Genomic DNA, 20,869 nt, shown 5'->3' with positions numbered 1-20,869 from the left:
TGCGTCTGTCAAGATTGTCTGCCAATCGGGATTGGTGCTGCTACAACGTGCTACAACGCCGGTGACGGCGTTCCACACGCTCTCCCCTCGACACATTTCGCGGCAAATCGAGGACATGCGTGTGTGTATGTGTGTGTGGGTATGTGTGTGTGGGTATGTGTGTGGGTATGTGTGTGTGGGTATGTGTGTGTGGGTATGTGTGTGTGGGTATGTGTGTGTGGGTATGTGTGTGTGGGTATGTGTGTGGGTATGTGTGTGTGGGTATGTGTGTGTGGGTATGTGTGTGTGGGTATGTGTGTGTGGGTATGTGTGTGTGGGTATGTGTGTGTGGGTATGTGTGTGTGGGTATGTGTGTGTGGGTATGTGTGTGTGGGTATGTGTGTGGGTATGTGTGTGTGTGTGTGTGTGTGTGTGTGTGTGTGTGTGTGTGTGTGTGTGTGTGTGTGTGTGTGTGTGTGTGTGTGTGTGTGTGAGAGAGTGAGTGAGTGTGTGTGTGTGTATAACGCTTTTTTTGCGGCTCGCCTTTCTCAGAGATGGCTGGACCGATTTTGATGTTCTTAATGTCAAATAAAAGGTCTAGTTGTCCCATAGGTCGCTGTTAAAAAAAAGTATTTAAAACATGTTTTTGCCCCATATAAGCATTAATGCAATGAGACATATACTTCAATTTATTATTATTTGAAAATTTACCTTGAGATCTTTCAAACGAAACCGAGTTTTTGAAAATCGGACAATTCATTCAAAAGCTATTCCTACTTAATCACTTAAGCACCGTATATTAAACTTTTCGAGGCGTGTAAAACCACACTATATCGATCAAGCGTTGATTGTATTCAATATATGTGTGCTGTAAGTGTGTGTTTATGTATGCGTGTATATTTGTATGTGTGTATGTATGTATGTGTGCATATGTCTATGTATGTGTGTCCAATTTGTATTGAAATTCAAGAAAAATGAGAAACAATTAAAAACTTTAAAAATAATTTGCGATAGCCTGAATAAAATAAAAAATAAGTCAACTTAATAGTCAACTTAATTATAGAAGTTACTAAGAAATTAAATTATTGTTGCAGTAGAAAAGTTAGGTCACACCGCTAGGTGAATTAATTCGGGTTTTTGTTACTTTTCTGCATTTTTGTAAAATTTGACTTATTTCTGTCAACCTTATCTAGCTTTTTAAGAACTTTGGAATCGGTAACCGTCAGATGATTTTTAAAACATCGATTTTTTTTCTTTTCTTTACAACATTTCACAAAAATATTTCAGCAAATTTTAAAACACCAATTCAAATTCCCATAGTAATGGAGTTTTAAATCCCTGCGCTCTCAGCGGAGTATAATAGGCACTAGTTTTTTCACTAAACCATCTTTCTCAAATTCGGTGATCATCGTCTTTTAAAGTACGACGATTGCACCTTTCAAGATTTGGTAGACTTGTATATAATATATTAGACTCCTAAGTTTTTCTTTTCTTTTTTCCCTTCATTTTCTTGAGATACATTCACAAAATGACGGAATTCTTTCATCAGTTTGCAGACGAATTAAATATGTATATGAATTTTATGAATTGGTTCAAGGAAAATTCACAACATATTCTATTTTGTACCCCCAGACCAATCTCCCGTGATAAAAATATATAAAATATTCAAACAATTGTTTATATCAAACAATTTGATTCAAAATTAACAAAACATTGAAATGAAATGGATCCAGAGTGCTGCTACAATGATGTGAGCACGGGAAAAAACTAAATCTAAACAAAATTGAATTTACATTCTACCAAAATGGCATTGACTTTTTTTAAACTAAAGTAGTCACGTCTATTCACTACTCCAGGTTATCGATTATAAATTTCGTTACTGAAAATATGCATCCCGCAGCCGGCTCAAACCCCACAACTACCGACCGCTGCTGCGGTGGGCTGCCGAATGCTTCCCAACCAAAAGCGGATCCAAGTGCAAACATAATTGTTCATTATATCCTATTACATTTTCGGTTAATATCGGCTTCGGCGGATAAATTTGAACTTTGCAGGACAGAAGCTTCCAGGAGGCAGACACCACTCAATATCCAGCCGGCACTTGTGCATTAAATAATAACATTCACCTCGGGTACCGGGGTTACTTCTTTCGGTTGATCTTTCTTTTATTCGGGGGATTCAGAATCCCTTACCCTGCGCTATCTTGATTAAATATTATATACCTACCTACCTACATTCGCTAACCTCACCAAAAACTTTTATGATTTCAGGAAATGGCTATCAATTCGTACGATATCGTCAGCACACTCCAGGCTCTTGGTATGATGAAGTACTGGAAGGGTAAACATATAATACTGAAAAAGCAGGTGAGCGATTTTGGCCGTTTTCGTTTTGCGTTATTCCATTTCGATTCCTGTAGGTAGGTAACCGCGGTCGTACTCCTGTATGGTATGGTATGGTCCTTCGCTTCGTTCCAGCTCGAGTCTCTTTTTATATGCGCGTGTCCAGCAGCGCCAAGTATCAATTTCACTCGATATTGCGCGAGCTCCTAATCGTAACCGTCATCGACCGGGCGTGTATCATCAGTAACATGTGGAACCGTTTCGATTCGAATCACTTAGCGCTTCTCCTGGTGGTTGCAATCCTTAATGCTTAATTTTTTTTAATTTGATTGTTTGAAGTTTCGAACATTTAAAATTAGGTATTGATATTAATGGTAGACTAGATAAGCTTATTATTTCAAAAAAAAGCAAAAGAACAGCATTTTAAGCTAGGTATTTTCATAACAATTTCAATTTTCGAAAACGAAAACACTTTTTCCAGAACTGCTGTAGCACACGAACACAATAACATTTTACAGCTCTTAACTGCCATAAATGAGTTGCTCCTGTCATGCATTGCCTTCAGCCTACCGGTGCATGATTTACAACATTTATTTTCCTCATTAACAGTTAATATCATCTGAACTAAACACCTTTTGGGTGGATGGTCCTCACAATGAATTTTATTTTTTTTATTGCGAACTAATATCCATAAGTAAGCTTTAAGTGCGATCAATGAGTTAAATTCCCGCTAAGCACATAATTTACGTCAAACGCTATAGCAACCTTTATTAGAGGGACTGACAACGTATCATAAAAGTGGATTAATGAGCAATGTGGTTCAATTTCTAAAAGAAAACAGAATGACCGAACGAAGCGGCCAGGCGCGCAAGTGCAACATAGTCCGAACCCACTTGGTTCAACTGAAAAAAGAAGCCGTTAACCTGCAATCAGTCTCGGCAAGGTGTGTGATTGCTTCTTTCGCCAATTCTCATTTCTACAGAAAGCATAACCATTTTCGCTTGCCTTCTGTGTAAAATTAACAGAATAATGGTCAAATTGATGCGAAGATAATTATTACAAATGGTTACACCTACTAATTTCAACCTACAATTTCAATTGTTAGCGTACTTGTTCGCACGTTTTCGAAAGTGTTGGACAAATTGTTACTATTTTCTTTATAGACGGCTCACCACTCGTGCAGCACCATCTCAATGCTGTCGATAGACTATCTTATCATCGGCCTACATGGTTTGCGTGTGTTTTCAGTTGATTACCGGGATTTCTTGACTGCATGACTAGAGAAGTGTATCAGTTAGTCATCATCAACATTCCCCGTGATTTCATTCAGACTGTATTATTTATGTTGTGGCATTCCTATGCAACCTGTTATCTTCCCGCGGCAATCGATGGTCATTTATGCTGCAGAAACGTAAAAAGCTAACGGTTATGATTTGTTTCATTTTCATAGGCTGCTCTCTTGGCAATTAAAGACAATTTTTTAAATAGGTCGCCGTGATAATATAAATCGTATTAGTAATGAGGACGTATAGCAGTGAGTATTTTTTATGTCAACTTTGACTTATTTTAATGACAATCGTTGTGATGTTCTGGGATACCTACGCTTGTGTATGATCTGATTCTAAGAGAAATTAGTTTTATGCCACTTTTATGCCAGTCTAGCGTGAAACTCACCCTGCACGTTTTTGGGGCTATTATTACCGTGGTGCTTCGCTACTTTGTTGCCTTAGTAAAGTACTAGAAAAATTAGTCCACAGCGCGCTATACAATGTAGTTGTTGTCATCTTTCAGACTCAGCCCGGCTTCATGAGAAACCAGAAACTATATGAGAAACAACTACCTATAGAGTAGGGCGGGGCATAAGTGCGATGTTTGAAGTTGTCATCAATTTTCATGAGATATAAAGAAGGACAACAACATAATATATTTTATAGTGATGCAGTAACTCAATGTCTTCACATTCAACTATAAATCATCTGCGGTAATAGTTTTGCAACATAAATTCTTCTTTCTTATGATCAAGTGCAAATTCGCACTTTTACTCCAGTAGCGGGGCAAAAGTTCGAAGCTAGAATCCATGAAATTAGCCTAGCAGTAGCTAACAAAACCATATTATCTTCAATCTGCGTTATGTTTCGGTAAGGAATATTCTCAATTTTCACCTTTTCTATTTGGCGCTGGTGTATTGCAGCCTCCGTTGGATCGAATCTTTTCCAAACGTTTGTTTTTTGTTTCATCAGCGGAAACACATTGTTTTTCTTCGGCCAACATCTGTAGAGCACACAGTTTTCTGCAGATCTTTCATTTCTAGTATCTGTAATATAGTGCCTAAAACTGTATATAATTAGCTATACATTTTTGCCTCGTACATGAATCGCATTTTTGCCCCGATCGTGAATCGAACTTTTACCCCGCTAGGCGCTTGACGCAGTTAGATTACATTACGGAAAAGCGAAATATATTTTGTAAATTATTTTCGCCGTATTTTCAAAACAAATATGTGAGTGATGTAAAACGCTGCTGCAAATTTTCAACAAGTAATATCCTCCTGTTGATATCGTATTTGCCGTATAACGAAAAATTACATCAAAACCGCCCTAAAATAACAATTGCACATAACTCTGTAACTATGCTTCGTAAGCAACCAAAGTCTACGTTAGATTTAAGCTGTCAAAGTAGTCACCCATCCATGCCAATGTAGAAAATACTCGGAATCTGCACCGATAAATAATTGAATCGCACTTTTACCCCTCCTTACTCTACTAATCTGATGTGCTACATCTCTACTTTATCAAGATAAATCGAAGCAAAACGACAAGTGGACTTAGTGTACGTCGATTTTACAAAAGCTTTCGACACTGTACCACACATTCTGGTTCTCGACAAGTTGAAGCAAACAGGCCTTCCGGATTGAATTACTGAAGGGCTCTGTTCATATCTGACGGACCGCACGGTATTCATGTAGTGAACTCCGCTCACTCTCGAACGTTTCTTATACCTTTCGGCGTACCCCAAGGCAGCGTACTCGGACCATTGCTCTTCAACCGTTTCGTAAACGATTTGGGTGCACTTATGTTGGTTTCACTGCATCTCTCGATGATAACTTCGGGTTTCGTTTGAAAAGAGACACTAAGTTTTAACCAACCTCGTGTTTATGTATTGTGATGAGGTTGGGCATTTAAAATAACGGTATTTTTTTCATAATCGATAGGAGGAACGATAGAAAAAAGTAATGAAATAAAGGTTTCCATAATATCTCAGGGGAGGCAAGGTAAAATAGGGAAGGAATGGAAAATTAGATAAAGCAGGATCATTGAACCAACGCTTATTAAGCTTTATAACGTTCCTTTTTACCCAAGCTGAAGCATTCGCGGGTCGAATCAAGCTATAATGAAAGCCAATTATAACCGGTTTCGAACCCAACTTCTCTCCCAGGTCCTGTGGATCGCAGCTATTGGTGAACCTTTGGATCACTGCCGCACAGTGGGGCAGATTGACCCGGCGCTCGCATAAAACCTCATAACTTCTTTCATATGCTTCGTAGAGCTTTATTGTCTTCAGCATCATTGTTTGTTATCAAATTTCGCATCTTTCTGTAAATTTTAAGTAGTTGTATTTTTATTCCTATAGAGGGCGTTGAGATCTAACTTTTTAAATAATGACTTTAGAAATATTGTGTCTTCAGAAAAGTTGTTTATCCTGTAAAGTTACGTAAAGTTACTGAACATTCCAAAATTGTAGGACTTACGGGAATCAAGTTATAAATATTTTAAATACTCAAACACATTTTTTTTAAGTATGTAGTCGAAATTGGTAGTCTGACGACCTCCTATACAAGTTATCACAATCTGTATATCAAGAGTAATTTAGTATTATTATTCTGGTATAGGGTAAATCAACCATTTGTGGACCTTTCTATACATTATTTTGAACTCGTTACGCTAAACACCCAACCAATGGCACTTACAATATTAGTAACTTTCGAATAAGCCTAAATATATCAATTTCTGCTGCAAATCTCTATATTTTACAGATTTTTTAAAACAGATTGGAATGTCCATTTTCCTTTTATGGACCCTTGTGGTTTACAATAGAATAACGATCGGGTCCATTATAGGAATTTTAGTGTATTTTGCATGGAGAGAGTCCGGTAATGGCAACATTTTTTGCATTGTATATAATGGACCCACTTGTTGAAAACGTCAATTTTAAAGCATTAATAATGAAATGTAGCTAAAATTTTATTAACTCAAATGTGTTTGTTTAGTGCGTTCTGTTTCATGTTATATATCCTCAGCAATAAGAAGTATAAGCTGCAATTTTTTTAATTCATTAGTTTGGCCATACGCAGCAAAAGGATATGAGTGGCGAGATAGGCTGTCATCGGCCTCAGCCAAATCCTGGCAGAAGGCACAAAAAATAACGAGTAACTGACAGAGTATAGCAATCTGTTTATCCTGCCAACACATATCAATATGCTCGACTCTAAATAAACAAAATGGAGGCTAGTTCAATCGAGCTGAAAGTCCAACCGAATATATTACACTGCCAATTTGACTTGAAACAGATCTAATTGGGAAAAAGCTGTTAAGTGGTCGCCTTTACAATGTGCTGAATTCCCCTTATCGACTCTGATGTATCTCATAACGATAATAAATGCTGTGTCTTACATAAACAAGCATGACTATTTAACGTACAGTAGGAATGAACTTCGTACTGGTGCGCGCATTTACTAATTTGTAGCCTAAAATGTCGGAAAACATGCATTCGGAAAACTTGAATATCTCCGAACATCGCAACTAGTAGCAGCTAATTTTTTGCTTATTACTAGTTAACACCCTGAATGGTGATTTTATGGTAGTGTCAGAGCGGAAATCTGTGGAAATCTTTTTCTACACACTGTTGAAAATTGACAAAAATAACAAATATTTTGTTCCAAAACACTTCGTCAGAACAAAGCCTACTAGTAAAAAATCTGTCTTAATATCACCTAAACTATTAGTTTATAATCCCTTTAATGTAAATTGTCCTTTAAAAGTATAGAATTTTAAGCAGCATGGTAGCCAGATACTAAAAGATTAAATGATATTTATTTTTTCATTTTCCAAAATTTTTTTACACTGTGTTTCACCATCTTTAATGCCTATTGAAAAACTACTTATTAAAACAATTTATGTATATTTCTTATAGATTATGTGTCTACTATACGTAGAATATTAAGTTTGATAGAATATCTCAAATAAAAATTTTGAGGTTTTGTCCGAGCTTTTTCGGGTTCTGCCCCATAGTGTGCCGCTTTGAAATCTGGTCCGCTTTGGATCAAAGGTTAACCAATATCTGCGTTCCACAGGGCTTGGGGGAAGGAGTTGGGAATCAGGTTACAATTGGCTCACATTATAGTTCGTTTCGAAGAAAGGTAAAGAAAAGAGAAAAGAGGTAAAGAACGTTATACGAACTTAACAAGCGTTGCTTCAATGACCCTTCCTTGCCTAATTTTTCGCTCTTTCCCCTTCACGCATTGTCCCGTTCTGTTTGGATACTATCGACACATTTGTTTCATTATTTTATTCTACCGTCTTCTCCGTCGATTGTAAAAAACTAGAGATACAGGTTGAGAGACCTATGCCATCACTTCAACTACAAAACCGCTTAATTTTCTTTCGAATCACTTTTACGATCAGCTACAACCTTTGATTTTATCAGCGGGTACGGCAAAACAAATTGGATCAAAACAGCTGAGATATCGGCAATAACCTCGATAAAATTTATTTATTATCAAGATCTCGTAAGTGCAAAAACAGAACAACTATTTCGAGATTGTCTTTTCCCGAGCAGGAGCGAAGAGCAAAATAATATAAAAACAATATCAAACTGTGTTATAATGCTATATTTTGTTATTGAATAGATATGGAGATACATTGATAACACATTTTGTAAGTTAGTAGATATTTAAAACAGTGGGTGTAAGATGAGTTTAATAACTGATTTTGTTATCATATCTTATTTCGACCTTAATGACATTCGAAATATTTCATAAATTTTTTTCAATGATTAAAGAAATTTTTGAATTATAAATATTTTATAAAATGATTTTTTAATATCTCATATGCTACTACATTTGTTATTCAATACCTTAATAATACTAAAATATGTTATTCTAAACTCTGAACTCTAAACGATCATGTTATTGCTTTGTTATTCAAATAATACAAGTAGTTATTCTTTTGGCCTTAAAGGAGCAAAATTTTAACATTGTTTTTTGTTATTTTACCAACTATGTCAGCCAAAACAAGACCAAATTTTGATATGAGTTATTCGATTTCTTTAACACATTTTGATATTATTTTGCTCTTCGCTGCTGCTCGGGTTGTATCAGGCTACGATTGCTGTATCATAGTTTACGAATTGCTCATTGAACGAGTTGAGCTAGGTTGTAGTAAGACTGTTGTTCAATTAGGTACTACATGGCTAATAAAACCAATGACCTTCTTGGGATTGAGTTTCCATCCATTAGAGTATGGAGTTAATAGATAGTTTCCGATGAAGCTGTACTTGGAAATTGCAGAGCTCCACACGAATTTCAGGATTTACGCGGAACGTTTCCTTCGCGTAAAAAGCGACTTAAGTTTTATTTTTTTTAACTACTGCAGGTTCTGGTTAGATAAACTACCTGTCGGCAGCCCAGCGCTTGACACCAACCGAATGCTATTTTTTTTAGACGCTTGGTTTTATTTGAATTTTATAAGGTTTTATTGCGATATTAATTATACTTATGCTTTTATAATGGTATTGCGCACTCTCAAGTAGATACAAATCAAAAATTAGCTACAAACACACCAACAAATTTATTGTGATTGCTTATATTAGGGTATGTTGCTGCATCGTCGTAATTGCCTATTCCCGTCCTATCCAACACAAATTTTTAAATATATCAGCGTTTATTATGACACATAATGCAAAATTAGTTATTCTCTAATATTTTAGTTTGTTAACTATCATATGCGGTCAATCAAAGTGAGGTGAGATCTATTTAAATGCCTTTTTTCATTAAAGAATTCTTAGCAGCCAAATTTCCTACGTTTTTTCGTGCGACGAAGAAGAAAATGTCGACTAATCGTTTCAATTTCCGTCATTCATAAAATGAAAATAGCTCACGCAACGTATTGTCGTTATTTTGCAGCCAGGAAAACTTGCATGACCAGCAGAAATTTTTCAGAATGACATTTGTCATGCCATCCTACACAAATACATGCACGCCAGCTTCGTAAACATTATTATTAGTTTTAATGCGGACGATGAAAAAGGGTCTAGCCGGTTTTCCATACAAAAAATGCCCCCGAACCGTGTTCCACAGATGGCACCGCTTATTTTTTTCTATCAAAAAATTGTTCAATCAAAATGTATAAATAATATGTTTTTTTTAGATTTTTAGAAAATGTGGATGGCGGTCAAATTTTTGTTTCGAAAAGTTCAATATTAAAATTGCTGCTATATGTAGTTCAGGAATACTTCAATAGGTTACTAAACCAACACACTGCTTACACTACTGGTAGTTTATGATGGCTGGCATTGCTTTTGAAATAAGAATTGTGTTTGTATTTGAAATTTTATGTAATTTTTACAATTTAACAGTAAAAAAACTTGAAAAAATTACAAAAAAATTAGACTATTACGGGGCTAGTACAACGATCCCACTGACTCTAGCAGCACCGTCCAGCCGAGATTCGAACATTAAGAAACATTGCGAATTTGCAAATGGACCCTGATATGCTACAGCACTCGCATGATCGCTATTAGTTTAGAATATATAATCTTTCAAGTTATTATTTGTTTTACAATAAAAATCGAAAAATATATAATTCTCACAATCGATTTCGTAATCTATTGATGAAAAAATCTGCGGCGCCATGTCTGAAACACTGAAAGAAATGTTCATTAATATTTTTGTAATTTTTTCAATTTTTTTACTGTGAAATTATAAAAATTACATAAAATTTCAAATACAAACACAATTTTTATTTCAAAGGCACTGCCAGCCATCATAAATTACCAATAGTGTAAGCAGTGTGTTGGTTTAGTAACCTATTGACGTATTCCTCAACTACATATAAGAGCAATTTTAATATTGAACTTTTCAAAAGAAAATTTGACCGCCATCCACATTTTCTAAAAATCTAAAAAAAACCTATTACGTATACATTTGATTGAACAATATTTGATAGAAAAAATAAGCGGCACCATCTTTGGAACACTGAAAAAAATGCTCTTGAAAACTTTTTCGATTTTTTTACTGTGATATTCGCAAGGAAAATTTCCAAAAAACAATGGAAATGTGTCCTGCAGTGAGTATAACATCTGCGATTTTTTTCAAATTTTTATGATAATTGGTTTCGGAGTAAACTGCGAAAAATGAAATTCTCTCTAGCCGCCATTACTAATTCAAGATGGCGTCTAACGATCTGAAAATTTGCCAAAATGCTCCTCAGGTCAAGTACTTTGTTTGAATCATTGCATAATTTAATTAGGTTCAAGGGCATTTTTTGTATGGAAATCCGGCTAGACCCTTTGATGGACGGATTTTAAAACGGTACGACGAATTTAAGAAATAAAGTCAGTTGCGTAATTTCAATAAAATGCTTTACTAATCGCTTTTTAGTGAGTTCAAATGGCAGGGATCGGTAGGTAAGTGTGTTGTGTGTTTGAGTCAAATCAGAAGCAGATCTTTTGGAGTATGCATTAAATCCACCTAAGAAATGATGAAAATTAGAGTGGCTTTCCTTACTACGACGGGAATTAGAAATAAACCCTAATAGCGATATGGTTACGACCATTTTCACAATTGTTTTCATTTATGCGGGTAGCACTATCCCTACTATGCAGATCGGTTTCTGATTCATCAAATCCGTGGAATTCTAGTGGAGAATAAAGTACTCTTTAAACAACTATTTTACAAGGCATTTGCCAAAAAATTGGTTAACAGGAGACGATTCACATCGTAATAATGGGTGCTAATTGTGTCCCGTAACGCTGGAATGTGTCAAATGTCTTATTTTGAAAAGTTATAGCCGTTTGAATTTTGTCGAAATTTTGCCTGTCCTGATCATTTTGTCTAACCCCTGTATATACTTTTAACGTCATTCAGTGAAATTTTGATAAAATTTAATTTTGTAAAATAAATTTATGGCGGCATTTATCGTTTGTCTGGATTTTTTGGTGTTAAATCTTTGATCCAAATACCTTAAAACTATTTACCTTATAAATAACAGTCAGTTTGAATGCGAATTCTAAAAGAGCAATTTTTAATAATGCTAATTTTGGTAAATAAATTTGCGCGGTTATGTTCACGCGGAACGTATCCCTCGCGCAAAAAACTGACTTCCGATATTTCCCAAATGAGGCTAATAGTATGCAAATCGATTCAGTTATTCTCGATAAAAACATATCATCATTTACCGAATGAGTTTTTCCGAAAAGTAAAGAACAGTAAGAATAGAACATTTTTGTCTTCTTGCTTTAGTATTTTAAGTACAGTCTCTTCCAAGATCCAACAGCAGATGTCGGTGTGTTATTGATATTGTTATGTTTTGTTTATTATAGAGTGCCACTTTTACCACATGTCTTTCGAGCCTGTGTAGCTCCAAAAAATGTGTTAAAAGCTATCACTAACGCGTGACCGCAAAAGTGTAAGCCTATAAAGACGTCGGCACATGGCTTACAATTTTACCGGAACGAATTTCCTCGACTTTTACCGATCGATTTCTTGTTCACGTGTTCCGTGGCGCGCTGCTTCTCTACTGCTATCGACGATTGGCGACGAACGACAAGATAGTTCATGTTTTTGAAAAGCACAGGCGAAAGTGATGCTGTCCGATAACCTATAAATATTTATCATCACGTGTTGTTTGTCGGTCGGAACTGTCGGACCATTTATACCTGATGTATGAACGTAAAAAGCGCTGCCAGTGGAAAAACCTCTACCAACATTAGTTTTAATTTTTCTGAAACGCAACCTGAAGCTGCATTTATTCGGTAGCAAGCTGATAATATTCGATTGGGTTAATTTCGGATCATCGTCAAATTCTGGGTTGCAAATAGCTAGGTACTTAAAATTTACTTGTCCGTTAACTACGTGACCGTTAAGCAATTTGTCAAACTACCAAACGGTTTTCAAACCCAGTAGCATTTTCGCTTTCTGCAAATTGCAGAAAAAATAACGCTTACCCAGCGTTGAAAGCAGTTATCAAACTGTCAAAATGCCAAGCTGGCCAATTGCTAAATTATCACGTCAACTTCTGCTTCTGCTCAGGAGGAGGAAATGCTTTGCAACGGATAGGCAACCGTGCCCAGCCAGTGCTGTCAAAATAGACAGCAGGTGCGTGTCGCCCCTTCAAATTTCTAACGCATCTCAATTATCCGGTAGCAGCAACAGCAGCAGCATAACCGAATTTGAGATGAGATCACTATCTGGAAGTTTATTTTTTGATAATTGGAATGCTCAGTACGTCCTTTGTACTGCTTTTTACTTGGAATATTTACATTTTTAGAAAAAAATTCATTTACTTCTTTGTTCTTTTATTTTCTTAAAGAGTAGAAAGTTGAATCTTTCATTTTGCTGAGAAATTTCAGTCTTAAAATACAAAAAAAAAAAACAAAATTCTCGTTGTAAACTGAATGATTATAAACGTTGGAAACGTTGTATTTGAATGATTTCAAGCAAACTTCATTAAAGCATTTATTGGAAATGACCTCGACTTAATCCGTTTTATACATTGTTGAACAATGCTTTGAATATTGAAGACTATCCGCATTTGAATCTAATATTGAAACTGTTATGTTCGGCTGATTTAAGAAATAAACGTATTCAACTATCAAGGTGGTATTCACCTGGGCACACATGATTTCATCAAGTGTCAAGTTTTTATCCTGTTTAATGCATTTTATGGCCTTAAGTACGTAGTAACTGCTAATGAACTTTTACTCAAGATGATTTCCCGAAAACGGAACTGGCAGATGCGCGCAAAGTGTGAACCGTTTTAAGTGTCCTGCGTGTGAGCACTGTTCGGTGTGTGTAATCCAGTTCGGTTTGGCGCTTTTCTTTTCCCTTTGGGCGGAGCTCACGTTTGCCGACGATTGCCAGTGCATTGGACAGGACTTTGTGGCGCACCGCCTTTAATGTGCTTTGACTTCGTCGTTGCGAAAAAATTAAAAAATATATATACATATATATCAAAAGGATGCGACGCCCGAGGGAGAAGAATAATCGTACAACAAAATTAATTGCAAATTAATTCGTCCCATGAATAATGTTAATGTAAGTTTACAGTTCAGCGGTCTTATCATTATTTTCTCAGTTAACGATAATACACTTTCAAACTGTCATCGTATCGAGCTTAATTGTTCACTTACTTGGTGTATGTGAGCTTCCCTTAAATGCTTGCGGCTGTCGGTATTTTTTTCGACTCAATTTGAATAGCACGAATAAATCAACCGAATTTGTCACAAGCTACTTGTGATAACGTGCAAACCTGTGATTAAATGATTCAGTGTCAGTCAGGCTGTGAGTAATTTGGAACAAAAAAATCTTTTTTGTAAAGCTAAGTTCGAAAGTAAATTGATTAACAGAAACAATTTCGTGACCTATTCGAAAAAAATAAAGATACCAAATATATTTCTTAAGATTTATGACATACTAGCTGACCCGACAAACTTCGTATTGCCACAAATTAACCTGTGTTGTACATAAATCATGAATCTCGGATGATCTTTGTCACTTCTCGAGTTTTGCAAGCCCCCAGTGGGCGGCGCTTCCGACGGCGGGTCACCGGCAACACTCGCGACCGACTCGTCCTGAATGATCTAGTGTTACTATAGATAGTTTTTGTGGTCTTGTTATTGATTAATGTTTTATGGAAGAGTCTCGAATTTCTCGAGTTGGATTAGTTTTTGAGTTTCGCAAAAATTTCTGTTTTATTTGTATGAGAGTCCATATCCCCCTACCACAGGGGTGAGAGGTCTCTAACTATCATAAAATAAATTCAAGACTCAAAAATCTCCTACATGCTAAATTTGGTTCCATTTGCTTGATTAGTACTCAAATTATAAGGAAATTTGTATTTCATTTGTATGGGAGCCCACCCTCTTAAAAGGGAAAGGGGTCGTAATACACCACAGAAAAAAAATTCTGCCATCTAAAACTCTCACATGCCAAATTTGGTTCCATTTGCTTGATTAGTTGTAAAGTCATGAGCAAATTTGTATTTCGTTTGAATGAGAGCCCTCCCCCCCTCCTAAAAAGGTAAGAAGTCCTAATTCATCATGGGAAAAATGGTTGCCTCCAAAAACACCCACATGCCAAATATGGTTCCATTTGCTTGATTAGTTCTCGAGTTATGAGGAAATTTGTATTTCATTTGTGTAGAAGCCCCCCCTCTTGAAGTGTGGAAGGATCCTAATTCACCGTAGAAAATATTTTTGCCTTCAAAAACCTCCACATGCCGAATTTGGTTCTATTTGCTTGATTAGTTCTCGAGTTATGGGGAAATTTGTATTTCATTTGTATTGGAGCCCCCCCCTCCTAATGTGGGAAGAGGTCCTAATTCATCACAGAAAAAATTCTTGCCTCCAAAAACACCTACACGCCAAATTTGGTTCCATTTGCTGGATTAGTTCTCGAGTTATGAGGAAATTTGTATTTCGTTTGTATAGGACCCCCCCTCCTAAAGTGGGGAGGGGTCCCAATTCATCATTGAAAAAAAAATTGTCTCCAAAAACACACACATGCCAAATTTGGTTCAATTCGCTTGATTAGTTCTAGAGTTATGAGGAAATTTGTATTTCATTTGTACAGGAGCCCCTCCTCTTAAAGTGGGGAGGGGTCCTAATTCACCATAGAAAATTTTCTTGCTCTCGAAAACCTTCACATGCCAAATTTGGTTGCATTTGCTTGATTAGTTCTCGAGTTATGAGGAAATTTGTATGGAAGCCCCCCCTCTTAAAGGGGAGAGGAGTTACAATTCCCCTTATAAAGAGGGAGGGGTCTCAATTTACTATAGAATAAATTCTTGTCACCGAAAACACCCACATGCCAAATTTGGTTCTATTTGCTTGATTAGTTCTCGAGTTATGAGGAAATTTGTATTTCATTTGTATAGGAGCCCCCCCTCCTAAAGTGGGGACAGGTTCTTATTCATCATAGAAAACATTCTTGCCTCCAAAAACACCTACATGCCAAATTTGGTTCCATTTGCTGGATTAGCTCTCGAGTTATAAGGAAATTTGTATTTCGTTTGTATAGGAGCCCCCCCCCCCCCTCTTAAAGTGGGGAGGGGTCCAAATTCATCATAGAAAAAAAATTTGTCTTCAAAAACACACACATGCCAAATTTGGTTCCATTTGCTTGATTAGTTCGCGAGTTATGAGGAAATTGGTATTTCATTTGTACAGGAGCCCCCCCTCTTAAAGTGAGGAGGGGTCCTAATTCAACATAGAAAATTTTCTTGCCCTCGAGAACCTTCACATGCCAAATTTGGTTCCATTTGCTTGATTAGTTCTCGAGTTATGAGGAAATTTGTATGGAAACCCCCCCTCTTAAAGGGGAGAGGAGTTATAATTCCCCTTATAAAGAGGGGAGGGGTCTCAAATTACCCTAGAATAAATTCTTGTCACCGAAAACACCCACATGCCAAATTTGGTTCTATTTGCTTGATTAGTTCTCGAGTTATGAGGAAATTTGTATTTCATTTGTATAGGAGCCCCCCCTCCTAAAGTGGGGACAGGTTCTTATTCATCATAGAAAACATTCTTGCCTCCAAAAACACCTACATGCCAAATTTGGTTCCATTTGCTGGATTAGCTCTCGAGTTATAAGGAAATTTGTATTTCGTTTGTATAGGAGCCCCCCCCCCCTCTTAAAGTGGGGAGGGGTCCAAATTCATCATAGAAAAAAAATTTGTCTTCAAAAACACACACATGCCAAATTTGGTTCCATTTGCTTGATTAGTTCGCGAGTTATGAGGAAATTGGTATTTCATTTGTACAGGAGCCCCCCCTCTTAAAGTGAGGAGGGGTCCTAATTCAACATAGAAAATTTTCTTGCCCTCGAGAACCTTCACATGCCAAATTTGGTTCCATTTGCTTGATTAGTTCTCGAGTTATGAGGAAATTTGTATGGAAACCCCCCCTCTTAAAGGGGAGAGGAGTTATAATTCCCCTTATAAAGAGGGGAGGGGTCTCAAATTACCCTAGAATAAATTCTTGTCACCGAAAACACCCACATGCCAAATTTGGGTCTATTTGCTTGATTAGTTCTCGAGTTATGCAGAAATTTGTATTTCATTTGTATGGGAGCCCCCCCTCTTAGTGAGAGGAGGGGTCTCTAACCATCACTAAAACCTTTCCTGGCCCCAAAAATCTCTACATGCAAATTTTCACGCCGATTGGTTCAGTAGTTTTTGATTCTATAAGGAACACAGGACAGACAGACAGACAGACAGACAGACAGACAGACAGACAGACAGAAATCCTTCTTTATAGGTATAGATTATTTATCTTACATTTTATTCTCTACTAGATTGGCATGTATCAATATTCATTCATACATTTAATGCCATTTTTGGTTCATTTGTCTGAATTTTAGATTTCTTTGGAAAGCATACTAGGATAAAGAAAATAACAATTATGATAGCAAGATGAAAAATCAGCAAATATGTAAGAGATACATAGAAGCCATTTGGAGTCCATCTGTAAAGTAAAACCTTCGGATAATTATATTTGTTTATCAATTTTTCGATAAACAGATTAATACTTACAACAGTTTTTTGTCCGTGGAAGGAATACTAATAAATTCGAAAGATTTCCGCTCATCGCTTAACGCGTTCTGCAGCAGACGGAATGTCGTTTCGTGTAATTCGGTTTGATATTGGGTCAGCTCAGCGAGGGTTTCTAGCCACCTGAGAAATTCAACGTCCTGTCGATCACCGTTTGTCCAAAGCGAGGCAACAGCGGAAGGTTCCTTCAGCTCCAGTGGCTGTTGTGAGGGTGCAAGTTTGAATTAGATTATTACCGAGAGCGTTTACATAAAACAGTTTCGCTATTATTAAATTATTCAATTTAAACATTCTCATTTGCAGTTTCATATTTGACTCTTTCTCATCCAATAATCTATTCTTTTGTACACTTTCTAGACGTGAATTTAAAATAGTGCAATTTTCCTTCTTTGATACATTTTGAGTACGGTTTTCCGATTATATCAACGATACGCCCATTGAAACTAAAATTCCGACAGACAGGCGCGGCGGTTTTGGCACTTCTTGCGAAGTGTGGAAAGTTTTGCCGCAGTAGGTACCTCGGCGCGGCGTCGTATGGTAAATGTTTACAGGGCTAATAAGCATCAACATTACCGGTTAATTACCGACGGGTTTTTTGATGGACGTTTCCGGTAGCATCCATCCATCCATCCATTCATTCATCGGTGCTGGTTCATATCTTGAGTTAAAACGTGTTGACTTATTCAGTAGGAGGAGGCGTTTTTAGTGCGCGTCTCTTATCCGTTGCGCTGGAAGACGCTTGTCTGTGTTTGCACAATATTTTCTCGACCCGAAGGTGACGATAGCCTTGTAATACATTACACTGGAATGATGTTTTGTTCCAGTTGAAAACTGCCAGTGTTTTTATTACAAAATTCGAAATTAAATTGTATTTTATTTTTTGCTTGTAAAAGCAATTCAACTTGATTTAGTAATTGAAACATTACAGTGTACAGTTTGTGAGAAACATATTTGTACTGACCGACACTCGAGCCGAGACAACCGTTTGTCCATCACTTTTCACGAAAGTTGTCAATTGAAGCGCAATGTAGGTACACAAACGAAAATTCCAAGTCATCTTATTGGCGGCACTGTTTCACGTGATAGTTCTATGGCGACTGGAGCTCCGATAAATTGTACAATATCAAACGGGTATGTTTTCATGGTAAAATTCTAGATTAATTCAGCTGGCAGCTGAAAATTCCGTAAAACAGTTCACGTCAGATTCACTTCAATTGTGCAAACACATCGCTTATACGAAGCAGGGCCATTTGTTGTTGTTTGATGATAGGGTACGGGAGGGTATTTTCAGCAGGCGTCTAAATTCAGCCTATTTGCCTTTTTTTCGCCAATAAAAATACTTTGCCGACATACAATTTTAATATATTATAACTATTTTCTCAAGACTGTAAGTAATCTACTATTTTTTATTCAAAGAACGTCGAAACTACCTGTTCTTCCACTAGAACTAGACCATAGGCCGAAAAAATAGGTTCCATCGCTTAATGGACTGAAAATACCCTCCCGTGCCCTACATAGATCTGAATTTTTTGCGCCCATTGGTGTTTGTTAAGATGGTTGTCCTTTTTTATTATCTTCTTTGGTTTGGTTCAAAATTTACACGTTTAATCTGTGTTGATTCCAACTACTAGTTGCATCACTTTAAATTGCATTTTATTTTTAAAAATGACGAATAAAAAATTAAAAATCTAAACATGTACCAATTTCAAAAATTTGTCTGAATTACGTTAAGAGTGTATAGAATATTGATAAGCAATTGTTATCAAGATAGGTTCATTTGTTTATATCGTGGCGTCAGCAAACAAGCGCGTCACGAATCGATCCTACACGCTCGCAATGAGAATCCCGGCCTATCCGTCCGTGAGATAGCTAAACTGTTGAATTATCCCAAATCCACGGTTTGTGGAGTCATGAAACAATATGGATTACCTAAGCTTTTTGGAGCGTCTTGGTAGAAGCCTGAAATCGAAGCCTGAAATTAAGTAAAAGAAAACTTTTTCCAAACTAAACTCTATTATTTTACTAATTTTATAAAAATAGTAGAATTTAGTTTGGAGAAAGTTTTCTTTTATTTAATTTAATTTTAAATATGGATTACGTCTGAGGTCTGACCGTCGATAGGATACCAGGAAATGGCAGAAAATCAAAGTTCCCAAAACTTATTCGAAACTGGTGCATCTTTTCAAACGGAACCCGGAGTTGATGTGGTTGTAGTTGTAGTTTTGCTATGAAGAAAGCAAAAAACGGGCAGATTTAAGGAATTTCAAGGAACAGGTTGCGCCGAGTCGTAACGGGAAGCAAAATTTGATAGCGCTCAAAGAATCTACGAGAAATTGCTAACGAAATACGATTGCGTCACTATAGGTGGTAAAAAGTGCTGCATTGCCATTTCGGACAAATTCCTGGACGGGAATTGAAGTTTTACGCAACTTTTGAAAACATGAACAAGGAAAATTATCAGAAAGTGGAGTTTCAGACGAGATGGCTGCAATTTCTGCAACAGCCTGAGGTTGACTGCCTTTTCTATAGATATGGTTGGGTAGCGAAAAATTTAGCTGAAACCCGCACCCGTACCCGTACCCGCCGGGTTCGGGTATTGAAAAAAAAAAAATTGCGGGTGCGGGTCGGGTACGGGTTCTTAATTTTTGTTTTTGAAACCGGGTACGGGTCGGGTCGGATATCTCTATTGATCACATTTAACACTAAAGATGGTCGGGTATCCAGGCCCGTACCCGTACCCGACGGATTCCGGTCGTGTTCGGGTATCAAAAATAAATAAAATTACGGCATCGGGTTTCATACCCGACCATCTCTACTTTTCTGGTCCGACTTAGCACGCAGTCGACCCAACAGTGGTACAACGACAATGGCGTCACTTGGGTTTTCAAAGAGTGAAATCCGACCAATTTACCGTAGCTAATGCCGTTTGAGGAATACTGGTCGATTTTTGAATGACAAATTGAAGCAAAAGGGTGGATCCGTAATCAATGACAAGGAGTTCAAGCGAAAATGAAATTTGGCTATCAAACAAGAAGAACGTATTAGATAGAACAAGTGATATGGAATAATTCAATTCAACATACCAAATAGGAACCTCCATAGACGCAATGTTATCGATTTTGTATGTGCATTTTTAGTTGATTCATCTAACAATCTGACATTAATATGCTAATTTAAATCTAAGATTCTTGGTACGCACGATTTTTTTTCCTTGAAATCGAAATAGGTGCACTAGGTGGGCTAGGTGCAAATGCTAAAAATATATCAAAAATAAAAATGCTCGGATGTGAGTATCTCAAATAAACATCGCAAGCCTTGCCGCGTGATTGTTGATTATTTTTGGCAATATTTTTTCTTGCATATTTTGATTCAGAACAAAGAAATCATGCAAAACTAGGAATTTCATTTACAGTTTTCTCAAATGTTCCACCGTGATCCACCGTGACATACATATAAAATGAAACACACTATATTGCAGTACATAAAGTGGTGGAGATTGGCTGCGGATACCTGCGCCCTTTTAATTAGAGAAATTAGACTAGTTTAGCTCGAAATCCAAGAAGCTACACTTCTTTCAGCAAAAAGGTCTATTTTATAGCATGTTAAATGTCGTGGAACATCAAAACTGCGTAAAAATGAAAATAACCAAAAAAATTGAAAAAAGTGGTATTAAGGGGATACATTAGTTTGTAGCACTATAGCTTCTTTCCTTTAAGAGATAGA

General features: G+C 36.8%; 2 protein-coding genes across 3 annotated transcripts in view; one reads left to right on the top strand and one right to left on the bottom strand.

Annotated features, from left to right (window-relative positions):
• Positions 1-20,869, top strand: part of LOC128741651 (histone acetyltransferase KAT7) — a 175,461-nt gene that overhangs the window by 140,148 nt on the left and 14,444 nt on the right. The window contains exon 8 of the mRNA XM_053837606.1: positions 2,250-2,345. Coding sequence (XP_053693581.1) covers positions 2,250-2,345 — 96 coding nt within the window. The remainder of the gene's footprint in view (positions 1-2,249; positions 2,346-20,869) is intronic.
• On the bottom strand, positions 16,844-18,249 carry LOC128741652 (uncharacterized). Of its 2 annotated transcripts, none has more exons than XM_053837608.1 (3): positions 18,108-18,249; positions 17,129-17,346; positions 16,844-17,074 (listed from the first exon to the last, which is right to left on the bottom strand). In XM_053837608.1, the coding sequence occupies exons 1-3, from the start codon at positions 18,201-18,203 to the stop codon at positions 17,017-17,019; spliced, it is 372 nt and encodes a 123-aa protein (XP_053693583.1). In that variant the 5' UTR covers positions 18,204-18,249; the 3' UTR covers positions 16,844-17,016. The 2 variants fall into 2 exon arrangements, with proteins under 2 accessions (XP_053693583.1, XP_053693582.1); XM_053837607.1 differs by having other exon boundaries at positions 16,849-17,060; positions 18,108-18,248.

Source organism: Sabethes cyaneus, chromosome 3 (genome assembly GCF_943734655.1).
Source record: "Sabethes cyaneus chromosome 3, idSabCyanKW18_F2, whole genome shotgun sequence".
NCBI classification, from domain to species: Eukaryota; Metazoa; Arthropoda; class Insecta; order Diptera; family Culicidae; genus Sabethes; species Sabethes cyaneus.
This window is presented reverse-complemented; position numbering and strand designations above follow the sequence as displayed.

Coding starts and splice junctions, on each gene's coding strand:
- LOC128741652 (XM_053837607.1), bottom strand. CDS start 18,203: ATGACTTGGAATTTTCGTTTGTGTACCTACATTGCGCTTCAATTGACA. Junction 17,347..18,107: donor TTGTCTCGGCTCGAGTGTCG/GTCAGTACAAAT, acceptor CCCTCACAACAG/CCACTGGAGCTGAAGGAACC. Junction 17,061..17,128: donor TCCACGGACAAAAAACTGTT/GTAAGTATTAAT, acceptor TTTACTTTACAG/ATGGACTCCAAATGGCTTCT.